This window comes from Talpa occidentalis, unplaced genomic scaffold (genome assembly GCF_014898055.3).
Source record: "Talpa occidentalis isolate TD23 unplaced genomic scaffold, MPIMG_talOcc4v2.1 talOcc4.17, whole genome shotgun sequence".
Classification (NCBI taxonomy): Eukaryota; Metazoa; Chordata; class Mammalia; order Eulipotyphla; family Talpidae; genus Talpa; species Talpa occidentalis.
Window position 1 is genome coordinate 48,072,101 of NW_023601754.1, and position 15,084 is coordinate 48,087,184.

At 52.5% G+C, this 15,084-nt stretch overlaps 1 protein-coding gene across 5 annotated transcripts in view; it reads left to right on the forward strand.

Moving 5' to 3' along the window:
* The window catches only part of SPACA6 (sperm acrosome associated 6), a 56,892-nt gene that overhangs the window by 33,229 nt on the left and 8,579 nt on the right, over positions 1 to 15,084 (forward strand). Inside the window, exons 1-5 of one of the 5 annotated variants that reach the window (XM_054697349.1) lie at positions 5,169 to 5,262; positions 5,997 to 6,123; positions 7,164 to 7,259; positions 7,719 to 9,988; positions 11,466 to 11,574. In XM_054697349.1, coding sequence (XP_054553324.1) covers positions 5,257 to 5,262; positions 5,997 to 6,123; positions 7,164 to 7,259; positions 7,719 to 9,067 — 1,578 coding nt within the window. In that variant the 5' untranslated portion in view covers positions 5,169 to 5,256 and the 3' untranslated portion in view covers positions 9,068 to 9,988; positions 11,466 to 11,574. Of the gene's footprint in view, positions 1 to 5,094; positions 5,263 to 5,996; positions 6,124 to 7,163; positions 7,260 to 7,718; positions 13,109 to 15,084 lie in introns of those variants that run through there. The other 4 variants (XM_054697350.1, XM_054697348.1, XM_037517066.2 and 1 more) reach the window with 4 other exon arrangements.

Below are 15,084 nucleotides of genomic sequence, written 5' to 3' on the forward strand. Positions count from 1 at the left end.
GCAGTGGGTGGATGAGGCTGGGGAGAGCCATCGATAGCAGCTGTACCTTACTGACAGCCTGAAATTTTATTAAAGATATGAGCAAAGTGGGCCTCCCTGGTGGCACAGGCAGTTGAGCGCCGTGCTGTGAAGCTGTCTGCATCCTCTGCAGCTCAGGTTCGATCCCTGCTGGCCAGCAAGAATCCCACATGGCGGGGCAGACCTCTCCTGTCTCCCCACTGCTCCCCTCAACAGTGTATCAGTCAGTCTGCCTGTTAGGTTGCCGGCTCTGTCTCTGGTGAATCCTCTCACTCTCCCATGCATCTGGCCTGTACCTGGGCTTTCGTATAAATAAATAAATCTTTAAAAAATAAATAAATGAAAATAAGAGCAAAGAGGACCTCCCCCGTGGCGCAGCGGGTTGAGCACAGCACTGTGAAGCTGTCCCCAGCCTCTGCAGCACGGGTTCGATTCCCAGCCAGCCAGGGAGATTCCCATGTGGCGCAGCAGACTCCTGTTCCGCCCAGTGCTCCCCTCAGCAGTGCTTTCAGTCCATCTGCCTGTTCTGCTCCCCACTCTGTCTCTGGTGAATCCTTTCACCCTCCCGTGCCTCTGGCCTGTACCCCAGCTATTTTATAAATAAAAAAATAAGTCTTTAAAAAAAAAGATATGACGAAGAAACAAGAAAATAGCACGTAATTGTGTTTTTGCTTATACAGATGAATAAGTTACTGCTGAAAACAAGTTTTCCTGGTTAGTAGGGAACACACGCAGAAGCCAGCACGTCCTCAGAGAACAGGAGTCAGTTCTGGGAAGAAGTTCTGTTTGCAGAACTTGTAACATCCTAGGACTCCTTATGCAGAGTGAATAGGTGCTCTCCAAAAACACCAGCTCCCTGTGTTAGGGGGAAAGGATGTCCTGAGTTAATCCCATACAGGCTTTGTGGACCCCACCCCCACTCCAGACTAAAGCCATCAGGACACTGGGAAAGACAAATCCTATCACCACCAAAGGGAGGGTGGCTGGGACCTGAGGGTGGAGTTGGGCAGCCAGGTAGGATATAAAAACCAAACACTTGGGCCTTGGGCTCTCTCTGGCTCGCGATCGCTCGCCTCCTGGCTTCACCGCTCCTGGCTGGCGGCCAACTCTGAGAGCGCCATTTTGGGATTCCTGATCGGCGGATCGGGTAGGACTCATTTAAAACTTTGTCTCCCACTTTTCTCCCAGAGCTGTACATTTCCTCATTTCCCCTTCCCTTGTAAATAAACCTTTTATTAACCTTTTACGTGTGCCTGCAGTAGAGCATTGATAAGTCCTTTTAAGCGCGCGGGTGAGGACCCACAGTCAGGCACCCCGTTTTGTATCGGGGTTGCTCTACAACACCTGCAGGGCAGCAGCTCCCTACAGCAGCCCATCTCACACTGGGATTGCCTGTAAGAGTCCCAGCTCCTGCTGCCTGTGCTGGAGTTAAGGGCATGGTGCATCCAAGCCAGGTGTGCACATCTGCACATTTGCTTGGTGATTTCTGGGGGAGCTTGGCCTGTTAAATTACTAATGACTGGGATCCTTGTTCCATGTTGACAGTGGTATTGCCTCAGCATTGTTGCTTTTCTGGTCACTTTCTACTGTTTAAAATTTGTTCTGAGCTCACTGTATCGGCTCTACTCTCAATACTTGGTAGAAAGTAGGTAGGTATTAGTGGGCACATAAAGTTCAGCTGCTGTGTTGCCTGGAGTTTGTGTGATGGGGTAGGATGCTGGGGCTTGGAATTCATCCCACGTTTCCACTTCAGTGACATAAAGTTCACAATATTCCTTCAAGACAAAAACAACGAAAATGTCTGTTTCATTGGTGTCTCGGCTTAATATCTTACAGTCTGTTGACCCCTGTTCTTTTTCTTTTGCTCCACCCTACTCCAAAGGGGTATGTTTAAACAAACTGCTCATTGTCAGCTCCCCTGTGGTGCTGGGTGAACCCTTTCCCGGTTAGTACATCTGGACCCCACAGGCCAGTGTCATTTAACATAGTGCATTTTCCTAAGGCAGACTCCTCTTTTGTTCATTATTTGCAAGAATCACATTGTTGCACAGACCTTTTTGCTCTGTTCCAGGGCTGTGCAGCCTGTTCTCTGAGTGTCTCTGAGTAAATGTGTTGGGCGTTGCAGGTCTCAGGCCCACTCTTGCTTGGGGTTTTGGTGTTTTGTCTTACCAGCCTTCCACATGTAGAAATTGTACTTAGCTTGCAAAGCTGGACAGGTAATTGTTCTTGGCTTGCAAAGCTGGACAGGCTCTGGGAACACTTGCTGTTTGCTCCTTGTTGGAGTAGATGGTGCCGCCGACCAGCACAGCAGTAGACGATGAGGCCGTCTCAGGGTTGAGAGACTGCGCAGGGTGGTCAGGGATTCGGCAAATAAATGACAAACAGACACACTTCAAGAGAGTGAAAATCTGAGTGTAATTTTCTTTGAGTTTGTGACCAGTATATATATGTTTTCTAAAAGCATAGGAACAATGAATATCAATGAAATCAGCTTGCTCATGGGTTTAGCTTATCACTGACAGGGCAGTGATTTACATCTGGACCTAGCTGCATTCTTAAGTAGATAAACCATTAGTTTTGTTTTTAAACTATATAATCGCATTTTTTGTTTTACTAACTACTTTTCACCTAAACTATATTTTAATTATTACAGGGTTTAGTAATGTTTCATTTGAGTCAGCCTTGTGTTAAGGATTTCATATGATTTTTTAATTAACAACCAATGACCTTTATAGAAGAAAGAAGGAAGTTTAGAAAGACAATAAGGGAATAAAGTTTGTAGTTCTAGAAAGACGAGATAAGGTTTTTTGTAGTAGCATTCTTGCAGTGGTTCCTGGTGGTCGTTATCTTTTGATAAGCATCTGTCTTATCTATGTTTTCAGGGAACTTTGCTGTACTCCCCTGCACGCTGGTTCCTTGCCCAGCCGGACCTAGGGACCATGGTGAAAGCCATTAGCCCTAAAGGTCACTGCAGGGGGAGGTGCAGCAAGATGGCAGCTTTTCCTTCACATAAGAAACATGTTTACGTTTGGATAGTTAAGGATTAGGCTGTGAGTACTCTTGCCCTTGTCTTCTGCTTTGGATGGGCCTATATGGGGGTGGGGGAGGACAGGTAGCTTGGAGGTAATGTTATTCAGCACAAAGGAAACTTGGACAGCAGGGCCAAGAGGAAGCAGCTTTGATGCTCCGGTGCTGACTCGGCGGATTCACATCCCAAAGCTGAGCCACCTTTGTAGGAAGTCAGGGCTCATATACACTCTCAGTTTCTACAAGGTTCCGGGTGGGTTTGCATTGGCAGCTGTTCATGGTCAGATAGGACGTGGCTGCATTCCAAGAGGTGAGTTGTACACCAAGGAGTGTCGGGAGTCAGTAGTCATGGGACCCCCCAGGTCCATCCTGCCTCATGGTTAACATCTGACAAGATTCCTACCAGAAACTAACTTGCATCCCAAGAACTGAGCAAAAGGTGGATACTAACTCCCCCAGGCTGCTTTTCCCGGTCACCAGCTTCAGAGAGCCCAAGCGAAACTGCTGTGTCTCAGGGTGTGTTGGGAAGAAAGCAGGCCAAGGGCATCAGATGGAAGCAGGCTTTATTGGACGAATGCCTGTGAGGGGCGATTCTCCGTGGCTGCAGAGTGAGACTCGGGACTTGAACTGGGGAGAGCGGGTCTTTATGGGGCGCGTGCGGCGGGCGTCCCTACTGCCAGAGGGGTCTCGGGAGTGTTTACTGCTGTCAGCTTCTCTCTAGTTCAGCTTATCACAGGTTCCCTGGCGCCGGGTTGTGCGGGTTTACGAGGGACCTGGGGGTGCTCTCATCGGGGTGTATTTATCTTCCACCTACACAGCTGTCAAACGCTGTCCAGAGTGGCTGCGCCGTTTCTGGTTCCTCCGGCACAATATCGCTTGCTTTGTGCCGGCCATGCCCTGACGGCGCGGAGATGCTCCTGTGTTCAGAAAGTCGTGTGCACTTGCCTCTGTGGTTGGCAGGTGCACCCCAAAATGATTTTTGTGTATGCAGTGAGGAGGGGCTCAGCCTTCTCCCCTTCAGCCCACCGTCTCATGGGCTCTGCCCCATTTATTTATTTATTTATTTATTTTTAATATTTATTTCTTTATGCATACAAGAGCTGAGGTAAAGCCAGAGATGCGGGAGGTGAGAGGATTCTCCAGAAGCAGAGCAGGGAACAGAACAGGTAGACGGACCGAAGTACACTGCCGAGGGGAGCAGCGGGGAGGCAGGAGAAGTCTGCTGCGCCATGTGGGTTGCTCCCTGGCCAGGCGGGGATTGAACCCATGCTGCAGAGGCTGCGAATTGCTCCATCGTGCGCCACCAGGGAGGCCCTCAGCACCATTTTGTAAAGCCCGCACTTGCCCTGTGTGGCTGAGTCTCGGGCTGGCCGTGTGTCCCGGCATCGCAGTGTTTCCCTTCCCTGAGCAGCACAGTGTGCGCAGAAGACATTTGTTCGTGATCCCCAGGAGACTAGGGGGGTGCAGAGAATGCGGCCTCACCTGCCCAGTTCTCATGTTCGCTAGCACTTTCCACCCTTCTCCGCGTGGGGAGGAGCACTTCAGCCTCAATGACCAACTTACACGGTTCTCCGTGCATTAAAACCCCCTTAGACAGCGTCAGTCAGTGTTGCCTTTAAGGCCACGCTTTCGCGTTCCCTGGCTCTCCCGCTGCCAGGCCTGTGACCACAGGGCGTGTTATTTGAAGCAGGAGAGGTGCAGACGGTGGTGGGGGGTGTGGGGGGACAGATAGCAGGTTGGAGGACAGCACCCAGACCACCCCCTTCCTCACGGCGTCCCTCTTGTACCCGAGCTGCCTGAGGGTTTCCTGCTCCTGAGGCCTGGGGTGCGTCTCATGCCCTCATGTCCTTTCTCAGTCACCCCACTTTGCCTTCACATAGTAAAGGCAACCTGCACCCCACCTGGATCTCAGCTTTGAGGCCAGCAGACCCTGTCCTGGGACACGGTCAGGGCCTGGGCAGGATCTTGAGTGCCTAGGGTGGAGTGGGGGAGTAGGGTGACCTTGGCTGGAGGAAATGTGCCACTCATGGGGTTCTCCTGCACCCACAGGTCCTGACTCTGAGGAGCAAGAGCATCCAGGGAAGGAGGAAGAAGACCCGGGACCCCAAGATCAGCCTTTGACCGAAGACTGAGATTCGGGCAGCAGGTGGAGCAGACCCGGAGCACACGCTGGGGAGCAGCTCGTGCGGCGGGTTCTGAGGCCTGGGCGTGATGGAGGTGCCTTTGCTTTGTTTTCTTCTTTTGTTTGTTCCATGTTTGTTTTGTTGAGTCCCCAGGACTAGGGCAGAGACGAGAGGACAGAAACGAAGGTTCCCAGCACAGGCTGGGGGACACAGGGTTGAAGGCCCCACGCCCCCTGGCGAGGTGGGAGCAGCAGGTAGAGGCCTTCCCTCCAGACTCGGTGCCTGCCCTGCCGCATGGCCGTGAGTCTGGAGGCCTCTTGAGAAGTGGTAGCGCTGAAGAGTAGGCACCGCGACAGCAGGACCTGAGAGAAGTTAACTGAGTTGTCAGGGTGGCGGGATTGGGGGTGAGCAGGGGGTCGGCGCTGCGGGTGCATCTGATGTCTCTGATGTCAGCCACGTGAGGAGCGTCCCTTCGTGGGATTTCGGGTTGGAGGGGGAGGTAGGTCCCTCCTGGTCTCTGCTTTGGGATCTTGTTTGTGTCCCTCCTGGAGGTGACAGGGTGTGGGAGCCTGAGGAACAGCTGCTCGTGAGAACGTCCTTCCAGGTCACCGGGCAGATCTCGCCTCCTGCAGTAGGAAACCTTCCTACTGGATGCCGGGTCCGAGCGCGAAGGCTCAGCCCAGAATGTCTTAGGGGGCATTTGCTTTACGTGATGCCTGTGCACGCGCCCGGGGGATCCAGTCGAGCCTAGAAAATGCACAGAGCAGAGAGCGTGTCAGGTTCCGCCCGTGTCCTCACAAGGCCTCTCACGCCCCCTGTGCTGTGCAGGCCCCGCTGACCTTCGCCGACGTGGCCGTGGGCTTCACCCCAGAGGAGTGGCGGCTCCTGGCCCCCGCGCAGAAGGCCCTGTACCGGGAGGTGATGCTGGAGACCTACAGCCACCTGGTGTCCGTGGGTGAGGACGGGTCCTGGCCCGGGGGCCTGCAGGCCCTTTCCTGCTGGGCCTGGGAAGGCTCTTGAGTGCGGGTGCTGTGAGGGGGAGGCTCTCAGTCCCCTTCTGCTCCTGAGAAGGGCTGTTCTCTTCTCCTGGGAGAAAAGCCTGTCCTGTGTGGGCGTGAGTGTTTGATAACAGGAGCGTCTGTGCATGGGTGGCCCTCGTGTCTGGTCAGGCACAGGCCCTGTACCACCTTTCTCGAGTGACAAGAGAATGTACCAGTATCTTTCCTTATTTACAGCAAACTTTTTAGCCACCTCTGGGTTGAGGCGAGTAGGAGGATTTCGGGGTCCTCAGCTCACCTTAGTCTGGTGGCTGCTGCCCGGGGCACGCCATGTTTACAGGGATGATACACTCAGTGGGCAGGAGAAGGGTGGAGGGTGAGTCAGCAGCCTGGTCACCCACAGATGATGATCTCATCAATCCTGGCTGCTTAGTGAAACCTGCCGAAAACCCAAAGGACAGGATTGAGGAGCATTGGAACCCTGAGAAGAGCTGGGAGAGTGGGGTGTCCCGTCAGCATGAATGCTCTACCCTGTCCTTGCAACTTCCACTGTTACTCTTCCTTGGGCATTTGCAGCGTGTTCTTTCATGATAAGCTGTCACCTGGGAACCAAACATTTCCTGAGTTCTGGACGATCTACCCGCAAATTAATTGGAGCTGAGAGGGCATCATGGGAACCTCTGGTCAATCAGAAGCTTAGTAAATGCCTCATTGAGATTAGTATCTCAACAGGGGGTGAGGTGGGGCTGAACCCCTAACCTGTTCCTTCCATTGCTTCCTCCAGGTGGTAATTGTCACACTGAGGTAAACTGTAGCACACTCTGACACCATCCATTGCTGTCACGGAATTCCTGGGTGTGTTAAAAACCCACACGACAAGGGCTGGATCCCCAGTCTGCTTCCCCTTTCTAATGTCAAAAGTGTTTGGTCCTCACTTATAACATCCCATGGTCGCAAACCCCTCAGTGTGTCTCTATCTGTCATGTCCCATGACCAGGTTACCAAGATTGCCGACCTGACACGTTCTCCAGGGTGGAAGGAGACGAACTGCCATGGACACCGGAAGCGGAAATGCAGATGTTCCCTAGCCCAGGTGAGTGAGGAGCAGCTGGGGCAGGTATAGAGACCTCGCCCCGAGGCCAGAGAACCCCAAGTTTTATTTATATTCATTTCATAGAGTCATCAGGAAAAAGTGATCTTCGTGGTGGTTTTCAAAATACCTTTATATGGGCCTCCCGGGTGCACAGCGGGTTGAGCACAGCGCTGTGATGCTGTCTGCAGCCTCTGCTGTGCAGATTTGATTCCCGGCCGGACAGGGAGATACCCACATGACGCGTGAGATCTCTCCTGTCTCGCCCCCTGCTACCCACAGCAGTGCTTTCGTTTTTTCTGCCTGTTATGTTTCCCCTCTGTTTCTGGTAAACACTCTCACCCTGCCATGTCGCTGGCCCCCATGTCGCTGTACCCCAATTCTTGTATAAATAAAAAAAAAATTAAAAAAATACAAAAATCAAAATATGATGATGATGGATTCATTGTTCTTTCTTTTCAGAAATCTCAACAGATGATGAGATAATTGAAGATTATCTGCCACAGCCATCACAGCTTGGGAACGTGGAGAACAAATCAGAACAATGCCAGAAAACCCAAAAAATAAAGAAACCTCACATGTACAGGGACTGTGGAAAAGCCTTCAGGAGGAAATCTCTGCTCAGTGACCACTACAACCTTCCCCCAGGAGAGAAGCCTCATCAGTGTGCTGTGTGTGGGAAAGCCTTTCGCAGGAAGGCCATGCTCTCTCACCACCAGAGAACACATACCAGAAAAAGAACCTATGACTGTACTGACTGTGGTAAAATCTTTCTCCACACATCAGCCTTCAAAAAACATCAGAAAATACATACAGGGGAGAAACCGTTTAAATGCAGTGACTGTGGGAAAAGTTTCATCCAGAAGGCAAATCTCGTTGTACATCAGCGGATTCATACAGGAGAAAAACCTTATGTATGCAGTGAATGTGGGAAAGGCTTCAGCCAGAAGCCATGCCTCATAGCCCATGAGAGATTTCACACAGGGAAGACTCCATTTCAGTGCAGTGTTTGTGGAAAATACTTTTCTCAGAAGACAGGTCTCATTAATCATGAAAGAATTCACACAGGAGAGAAGCCCTATGAATGCAGGGAGTGTGGGAAAGCCTTCACCACAAGGCGCAGTGTCATCGTCCATCAAAGAGTTCATACAGGAGAGAGACCCTATATCTGCAGTGACTGTGGGAAAGCCTATAGTAGAAAGTATGCGCTCAATGTCCATCGGAGTTCTCATCCAGGAGAGAGTCCCTTTACGTGCAGTGAGTGTGGAAAAGCCTTCCCTACAAAGTGTACACTCAATGTCCATCGAAGTTCTCATACAGGAAAGAATCGTTACACCTGCAGTGAGTGTGGGAAAGCCTTCTCTAGAAAGCAGCAGCTCATCGTGCATCAGCGGAACCCTGCAGGAGAGACACCCTGTGTCTGTAGTGAGTGTGGCGAATCTTTTGCCTATGTGGCTTGTCTTTTTCATCACATGCGAATACATCAAGAAGACTATGTGCAATTGGTCAAGGTGGAAAATCTCCCCACTGAGAGGCACACCACATCCCAGACCAGCCGTGTCCTGAGGGAAAGAAATATCGCCAATTCTGTCTCTATGCCAGTGTCTTCCGTGGCCCCTGAGACATCGTTAAATGTCCCTGGGCTCCTGGCAGATGAGAATGTGGTCCTAGTGGGCCAGCCTGTGGCCAGTGGCACATCCTTAGGAGACAACAGCTGGGTTGCATGGGATGGAAACCTCACGGATCCAGTGAATGTGATAGTACCTTCAGGGGTCCATTATGTCTTATGTTATGTTGTAGAAAACCAATAAGAGGGAACTCAGGGGCCTCCCCGGTGGCGCAGCAGTTGAGCGCTGGGCTGTGAAGCTGCGTGTAGCCTCTGCAGCACCGGTTCAATCCCTGGCTGCTCCCCGGCCACCAGAGGAGGGTCCCACATGGCGTGCAGACCTCTCCTGCCGCCCGCTGCTCCTCTCAGCAGTGTACTTCGGTCCTTCTGCCTGCTCTGCTCCCTGCTCTGGCTCTGGTGAATTCTCTCACCCTCCTGCGCTTCTGACTGTACCCAGTGCTTGCATAAATAAATAAATAAATCTTTAATTAAAAAAAAAAAAAAAGGAACTCAGACCTCATTGTGGGAAGCGGTGTGCTAAAGTTCTAGGTCACAGTATGTGAAAAGAATAAACTCTGCGAAGTCGTGTAAATGCAGCACCTGAGAAGCCTTCTGTACTCACCCTATCTATTAAATACATGCGTTGGCACCCAGTGGTACCCACTCATAGCCCCAGTGGTGTTAACCCATATGTGCACTCAGTTGCTCTGATGTGTCAGTTGAATCAAGGGAGTCTGAGTGATAGGTGATGTAGATGAGCTTTTAAAACAGGTAAGACCATCCATGTGTGGACTGTTATAAAATGCAAAACCTCACAAAGGCCATGATTGCAATTGCGGGTTGGATGATGTGTTTATATCCATCATGTTTCTGAAAGTGAAAGGTTGACTGAACGTAGAGTCATCCTTTAACTCCTAGGTTTCTGTCATGCAGAGAGACTTATGAAACTGCTTAGTTTGGTCAGCTCTTTCATTTTCCAAGTATTTCTCAAATCTACCTTTGTACCTGGTTCTGTTCCAGGAGGAAGGAATTCAGTGGTGACCAAAAAAGAACAAGCCTGTTGTCCTGAGCAAAGAAATGAAGTGGCTGTTGTTCCAGTGACTGCTTTACACTCCTGCTCCTCTAGGTGAAACATGTGGTCTTAGGCATGTTTTTTTAATTTAATTAATTAGTTAATTAATTTTTAAAAAGGTTTATTTATGTATTTGTACAAGCACTGCGTACAGTCAGAGGCACGGGAGGGTGAGAGAATTCACCAGAGACAGCAGAGAGTAGAACAGGCAGAGTGATGAAGTACACTGCTGAGGGAGCAGTGGGCGGCAGGAGAAATCTGTGGGCCATGTGGCACCCTCGCCCAGTGGTCGGGGATCGAACCAGCGCTGCAGAGGCTGCGGGCAGCTTCGCAACCCAGTGCTCAACCATTGCACAACCGGGGAGGCCCTAATTTATTTTTTTAAAGATTTATTTATGTATAGAAGAATTGGGGTACAGGCCAGAGGTGCAGGGAGTGGGTAAGAGGATTCACCATGGACAGGGTGGGGAACAGAACAGGCTGATCTACTGCTGAGGTGAGCAGTGGAGAGACAGGAGTGGTCTGCTGTGCCACGTGGTTAGCACTCTGGCTGGGGATGGAACTTGTGCTGCAGTGGCTGCAGATAGCTTCATAGTGCTAAGACTTAACCCCTGCGCCACCAGGGAGGCCTGGTCTTAGTTTTGTTGCAACCAGAGAATACCATAGCCTGGGTGGATTTGGGGACAAGTATATTTCTCACCCTTTCAGTAAGGGAGGTTTTTATCAAAACCTCCAGATACTTGGGTTTTTCAAGGTCCTATCTCCTGGTTCATGGAAGACACCCCCAGTGTCCTCACCTAGGGACAGCTCTCTCTCCCCTAGGCCATGCTTTGTACCATGTCTTCCAAGGAAAAAAATACTCCCTTGATGTGGGTTCCATCTGCTGACCTGGCCACCTCTCCCAAGCCCCACCTCATGCATTGGATTTGAGATTCTTACAACATTGGGTTTTGGGGAACACAAATACTGATTTCATGGGACATACAGAAAAGTTGCTTCAAGACTTAATACAGTTCTCCTGTCAGGGGACTTATTTCCAGGGTGAGGGATTCCGCGTAAGGGATTTGGAACACCTGAAAGTCACGTGTTTCGTTCTTTTTCATGTTTCATTCATTTTCATGTGTTTCGTTCATTTTCATGTTGTTTCACCAAGTAGACTACAAAAAAAAAAAAAATCCTTGCTTATTTCTATGGCTTTGAATATTTTATAAGCAAAAATATTTCCTTAGCTTCACGTAATCATATCTCAAAACTAAGTGAGTGTCCCGGGGAACAGTGGCTAAGTCAGGCAAGGGGCCAGAGTCTGTAGCTAATTAAATGGTTGAAGTGCATGTTCTCACCAAACTGCCCTTTACGTCATCCCTGAAAGGTATCTTTGCAAGTGCTGGTTCTGTGACTATTTCTCAACAAAATTTTATGTTGATTTGGAAAGTGAATGAGCACACGGCCTCAACTATTATTACTGATGGAATTGGCCTTGGGAAGGCGGTTCTCCTTGAGAACTCTGTCTCCCCCATATTGATGATTTCAGACTCAAGAACAGAATATAAACTGGGCAGAGCAGAAAAGGAAAAGCATCCTCAGAATACATAGATACCGGAATCTACTCCCTGAGAATGGAGGAAAACAGGAGATGGCAGGTGAGATCCCCAAACGTTATTCTGGGAAATTTTTGTCCCCAGGATTCCAGCTCCACTGTTAGGGCCTGAAGGGAGACGTACCTTCTCCTCTGTAGTCCTTGTCTCCTGGGAGTGCACCCCTGGGCCTGTCACTATTCTGCTTATTTCTCCTCACTTGTTCCCTGTCCATGAGACCTGTCCAAATTTTCCTGTGGGAAAAGACCTGGAAACTGTCCAAATCTTCCTGTAGATAAAGACCTGGTGGCTGTCTCGTCAGAAATCCTGGGTGATTGAGTAATGGCTTATCTGTTTTCGTGCACCATCTGTGTGCTTTACACTGTGAGGAGATATTGCATAAAACAGGCCAAGAATGGCCTTATACATGCTACTCAGTTTGAGAGAGAGTGAAGGAAAAGGAATCTAATGTGCAAGGAGTGACAAGTTCTGTGAAAAAGGCACAGTCCGGGGATGGATGGTAATGTGATCCGTACGTGTCACCAGACAACCATGCCCACCTCTGCACTTTTCTGGAGAATTAGAATTTGAACAAGAATGAAGAACATGGTCTCCCACCATAATTACTGTAGCCAGAGAATGCGGCAGGATGATTTTCGATTTTCTGCAGAGGCTTCCTGTCCCGGGTATTCTGTAAAACAAAAGAATGCAGGTTTCCGAGTCACCCCAGAACTTCTAAGCCAGAATGTCAGCACTGACGTCCAGGACACTCTTTCAAATGAGAGCCTAGTACCCACTTAGATTTGAAGATGGCTGCCTAAGTCCCCCATCATCACCCTCACTTTATAGCAGGATGACCCAGGCAGGTCCTGTCCCGTGAGGGGTCTGCCCTGAGTACCCCCGGCCAGCAGGTCTTATGTCTCCTGTTGTCCTTGTCTCATGTCATCCTGCTGCGGGTGTCAGCCTGCGAATTTCTGGGACTGGTCAGACCTGTGATGGCTGCCCTGAGCTCTGGGGGACACGTGCGGAATCCACCATTCAGAATTTGACACCCCAGGACTAGTAGCCCCTGTGTATGCCAGGTGCTACCAGCCTCAGTATATCTGGGCACACCTGCAAATAATGGGGAGTACCCTCCACGTGAGTCCTTGGCGCCACACTCAGGAACGAAGCACAAGCCCTGAAAGCGGAAATGGATTTTAATAAAGGGACGGGTGGAGAGTACATTGGCCAGGAAAGGACGCTGCTGGTAGGGCTGCAGGACTGGGCTGTGAAGCCACAGGAGCCCCCTCCCTGCTGTCCCCACCTGCCTCTGCTGAGCAGTGAGCAGGGCACTCTGGGGAGAAAAAGAAAACGATGAGCCCAGAAACAACTGTAGGGCAACCTGTTGTGCTGCTCCCTCTGCCTTCCCAAGGCTGCTCCCTCTGCCTTCCCAGCCTCCCCCCACGCCGTCCAGTTCGTGGCATACGGGGGAGCTGGGCTATGCAGGTGGGCTGTGGAGGAGGAGGTGACACCTGCCCCTGGGCCGCAGTGGCCCTCCCTGGCCTCACAGGACATCCCGTAACACCAGCTTCCAAACAGGAACCACCCTCACCTGCTTCCCCGGGCTGCGGCCCAGCGCGGGTGGGCTGGGACTGTGTCCTGCTCGCACTGCACGAGGAAGTCAGTGCCCAGCGTCCTAGTCCTCTGCTGGGTCCGCGGCCCCGCGACAGGTGTCTGCAGGGTTGGATTTAGTCTGGACTGTCGGGCTCCTCGCACCCCGTGGTGGCAAGTCTGCCCTTTCTCCACTGACAGCTTGTGCCGGCGGCGAGCGCCTGATCTCTGCGTCATTTCCTGGAATCTGCTCCACTGAGGCCCTGGTAGCGCCTGGGTGTCAGAGACCCCGGGGAGACACATCCCCAGGGGCGGGGCTCCAGGGGAGGCCGGGAGTGGGCGGGGCTCCAAGCTGTTGAGAAGTGGGCGTGGCTTCCAGGCTCCGCCTCACGGGCGGGGCTTACGGGGAACGAGCGGGGCTGAGGTTGGCGCCGCCTGGCGGTGGGACTTCATGGGGCTCCGGGCTTTTGGCTGCAGGTGCCCGGGGCCTGGCGCCCGCTTTCCAGGCGCCCCTCAGTCTGGTCTCGGTCTCCGCTCAGTCCGTCGTCTGGAGGAGGACAGGGGCCCCTCCCTCCGTCTCCGCCCCTCCGTCTCCGTCCAGGGCCCTGTGTGAATCCTCGTCCTCATTCCTGTCTCAAACGAGCTTCTGCTCTGGAGCGCGTCCCGCAGTCAGGCCTCCGAGGGTGAGGACCCACCGAACAGGTCAAACCTGTTCCCCCGGGATTTGTCCTGGGTCACTGGAAGGGGAGGCGGAGCGCAGGTGTAGACACAAAAAGTGAATTCTGGGGGATGACATATATGTACTCTGCTGAACTGGCCGAAGATAACTAGAGCGCCCACGTCTACCTTGTGATGCGGGACAGTCTGAAAAGGTGCTTTTTCTGCAGGAGGCCGGGTGCTGGGAAAGGTGCTCACGGCGGCCCTTTCTCGCTGCCCACTTCGGGCTCCTGGCCCCCAAGCTGTCCCCGCGGTTCCGTACACCCGTTTTCCAACATGGCTGCCGCCGGGTCACGCGCCCTGGGCGCAGACATACTGCTCTTGCGCCCCGCGGGAAGCGCAGTCGGGGGCCGTTCCAGGCCTTTGGTCCTCCGCGGCCGCCGTAGGCGCGGGCTGGGTCCCGGGACCGCGCTGCGGCAGCAGGAGACCCCAGGAAAGCGGGATTGGGCCCCGCTGGTGGGTGTCAGGGCGCGGGTTGGGGCCTGAAGTTCGGTTTTCAAAGTGGAGATTTGTGTTGTGACGCGGAGAAACGGGGCGCGCTCTGTCCGGTCTTGGGATGGGGGAGTCGGACGGTGGCGCCGAGCTGGAGGCGGCTGCTGGGGGTTTTCGGGATCCCAGACGCTCCTTTGCGGGGCTGGGGATCCGGGGTCCTGTGGAGGTCTAAGGGTCATCGCCCTGGTCTCCGCGTTGGGGTGCAGTGCTGTTTCCAGGGAAACGTGAGTAACTCGAGTTTGGGGACCCCCTTGAGGTTCCTGGGGTGTCGTGGGGCGCGGTGCTGCTGCTGAGGCATACTGGGGGTCTGGGGTGATAAGGGGTGTAGTGAGGGTCGTGAGGACGCCCGCATCCCCGGCTGGGACGGAGGTGGGGCTCCCCGTGGCGTCATCAGGAAGCAACTCTTCAGCTTTATCGGGGCTCCCGGAGGGGGACTCATCGGCGACGTATGGGGTTTGGATGCTTTCGCCCGTGTGATAACGCTGCTGTGGCCGCAGAGTCCCACCGTGTCTATCTGTGGATAACGTGCCCCGGCAGGAGCTGCACCCCCACTTTCCTCCTTTCTAAGGGGCATTTTGCTTGGTGTCCGCCCATGCGGAGGGGGCTGTACCCCGCGTTAGGAAGTCCTGGTGGGTGCGTCCATCGCGCTGGTTGCGAGCCCTCCACCGGTGAAGCCCTGAAAAATTTTCATCTGAGGCTGCACCCCAGCACCCACACATTTGATCTTCAGCACCATAGAAAGGGTGGCAAAAAGTGAAAGGAGGGAATTGTTGG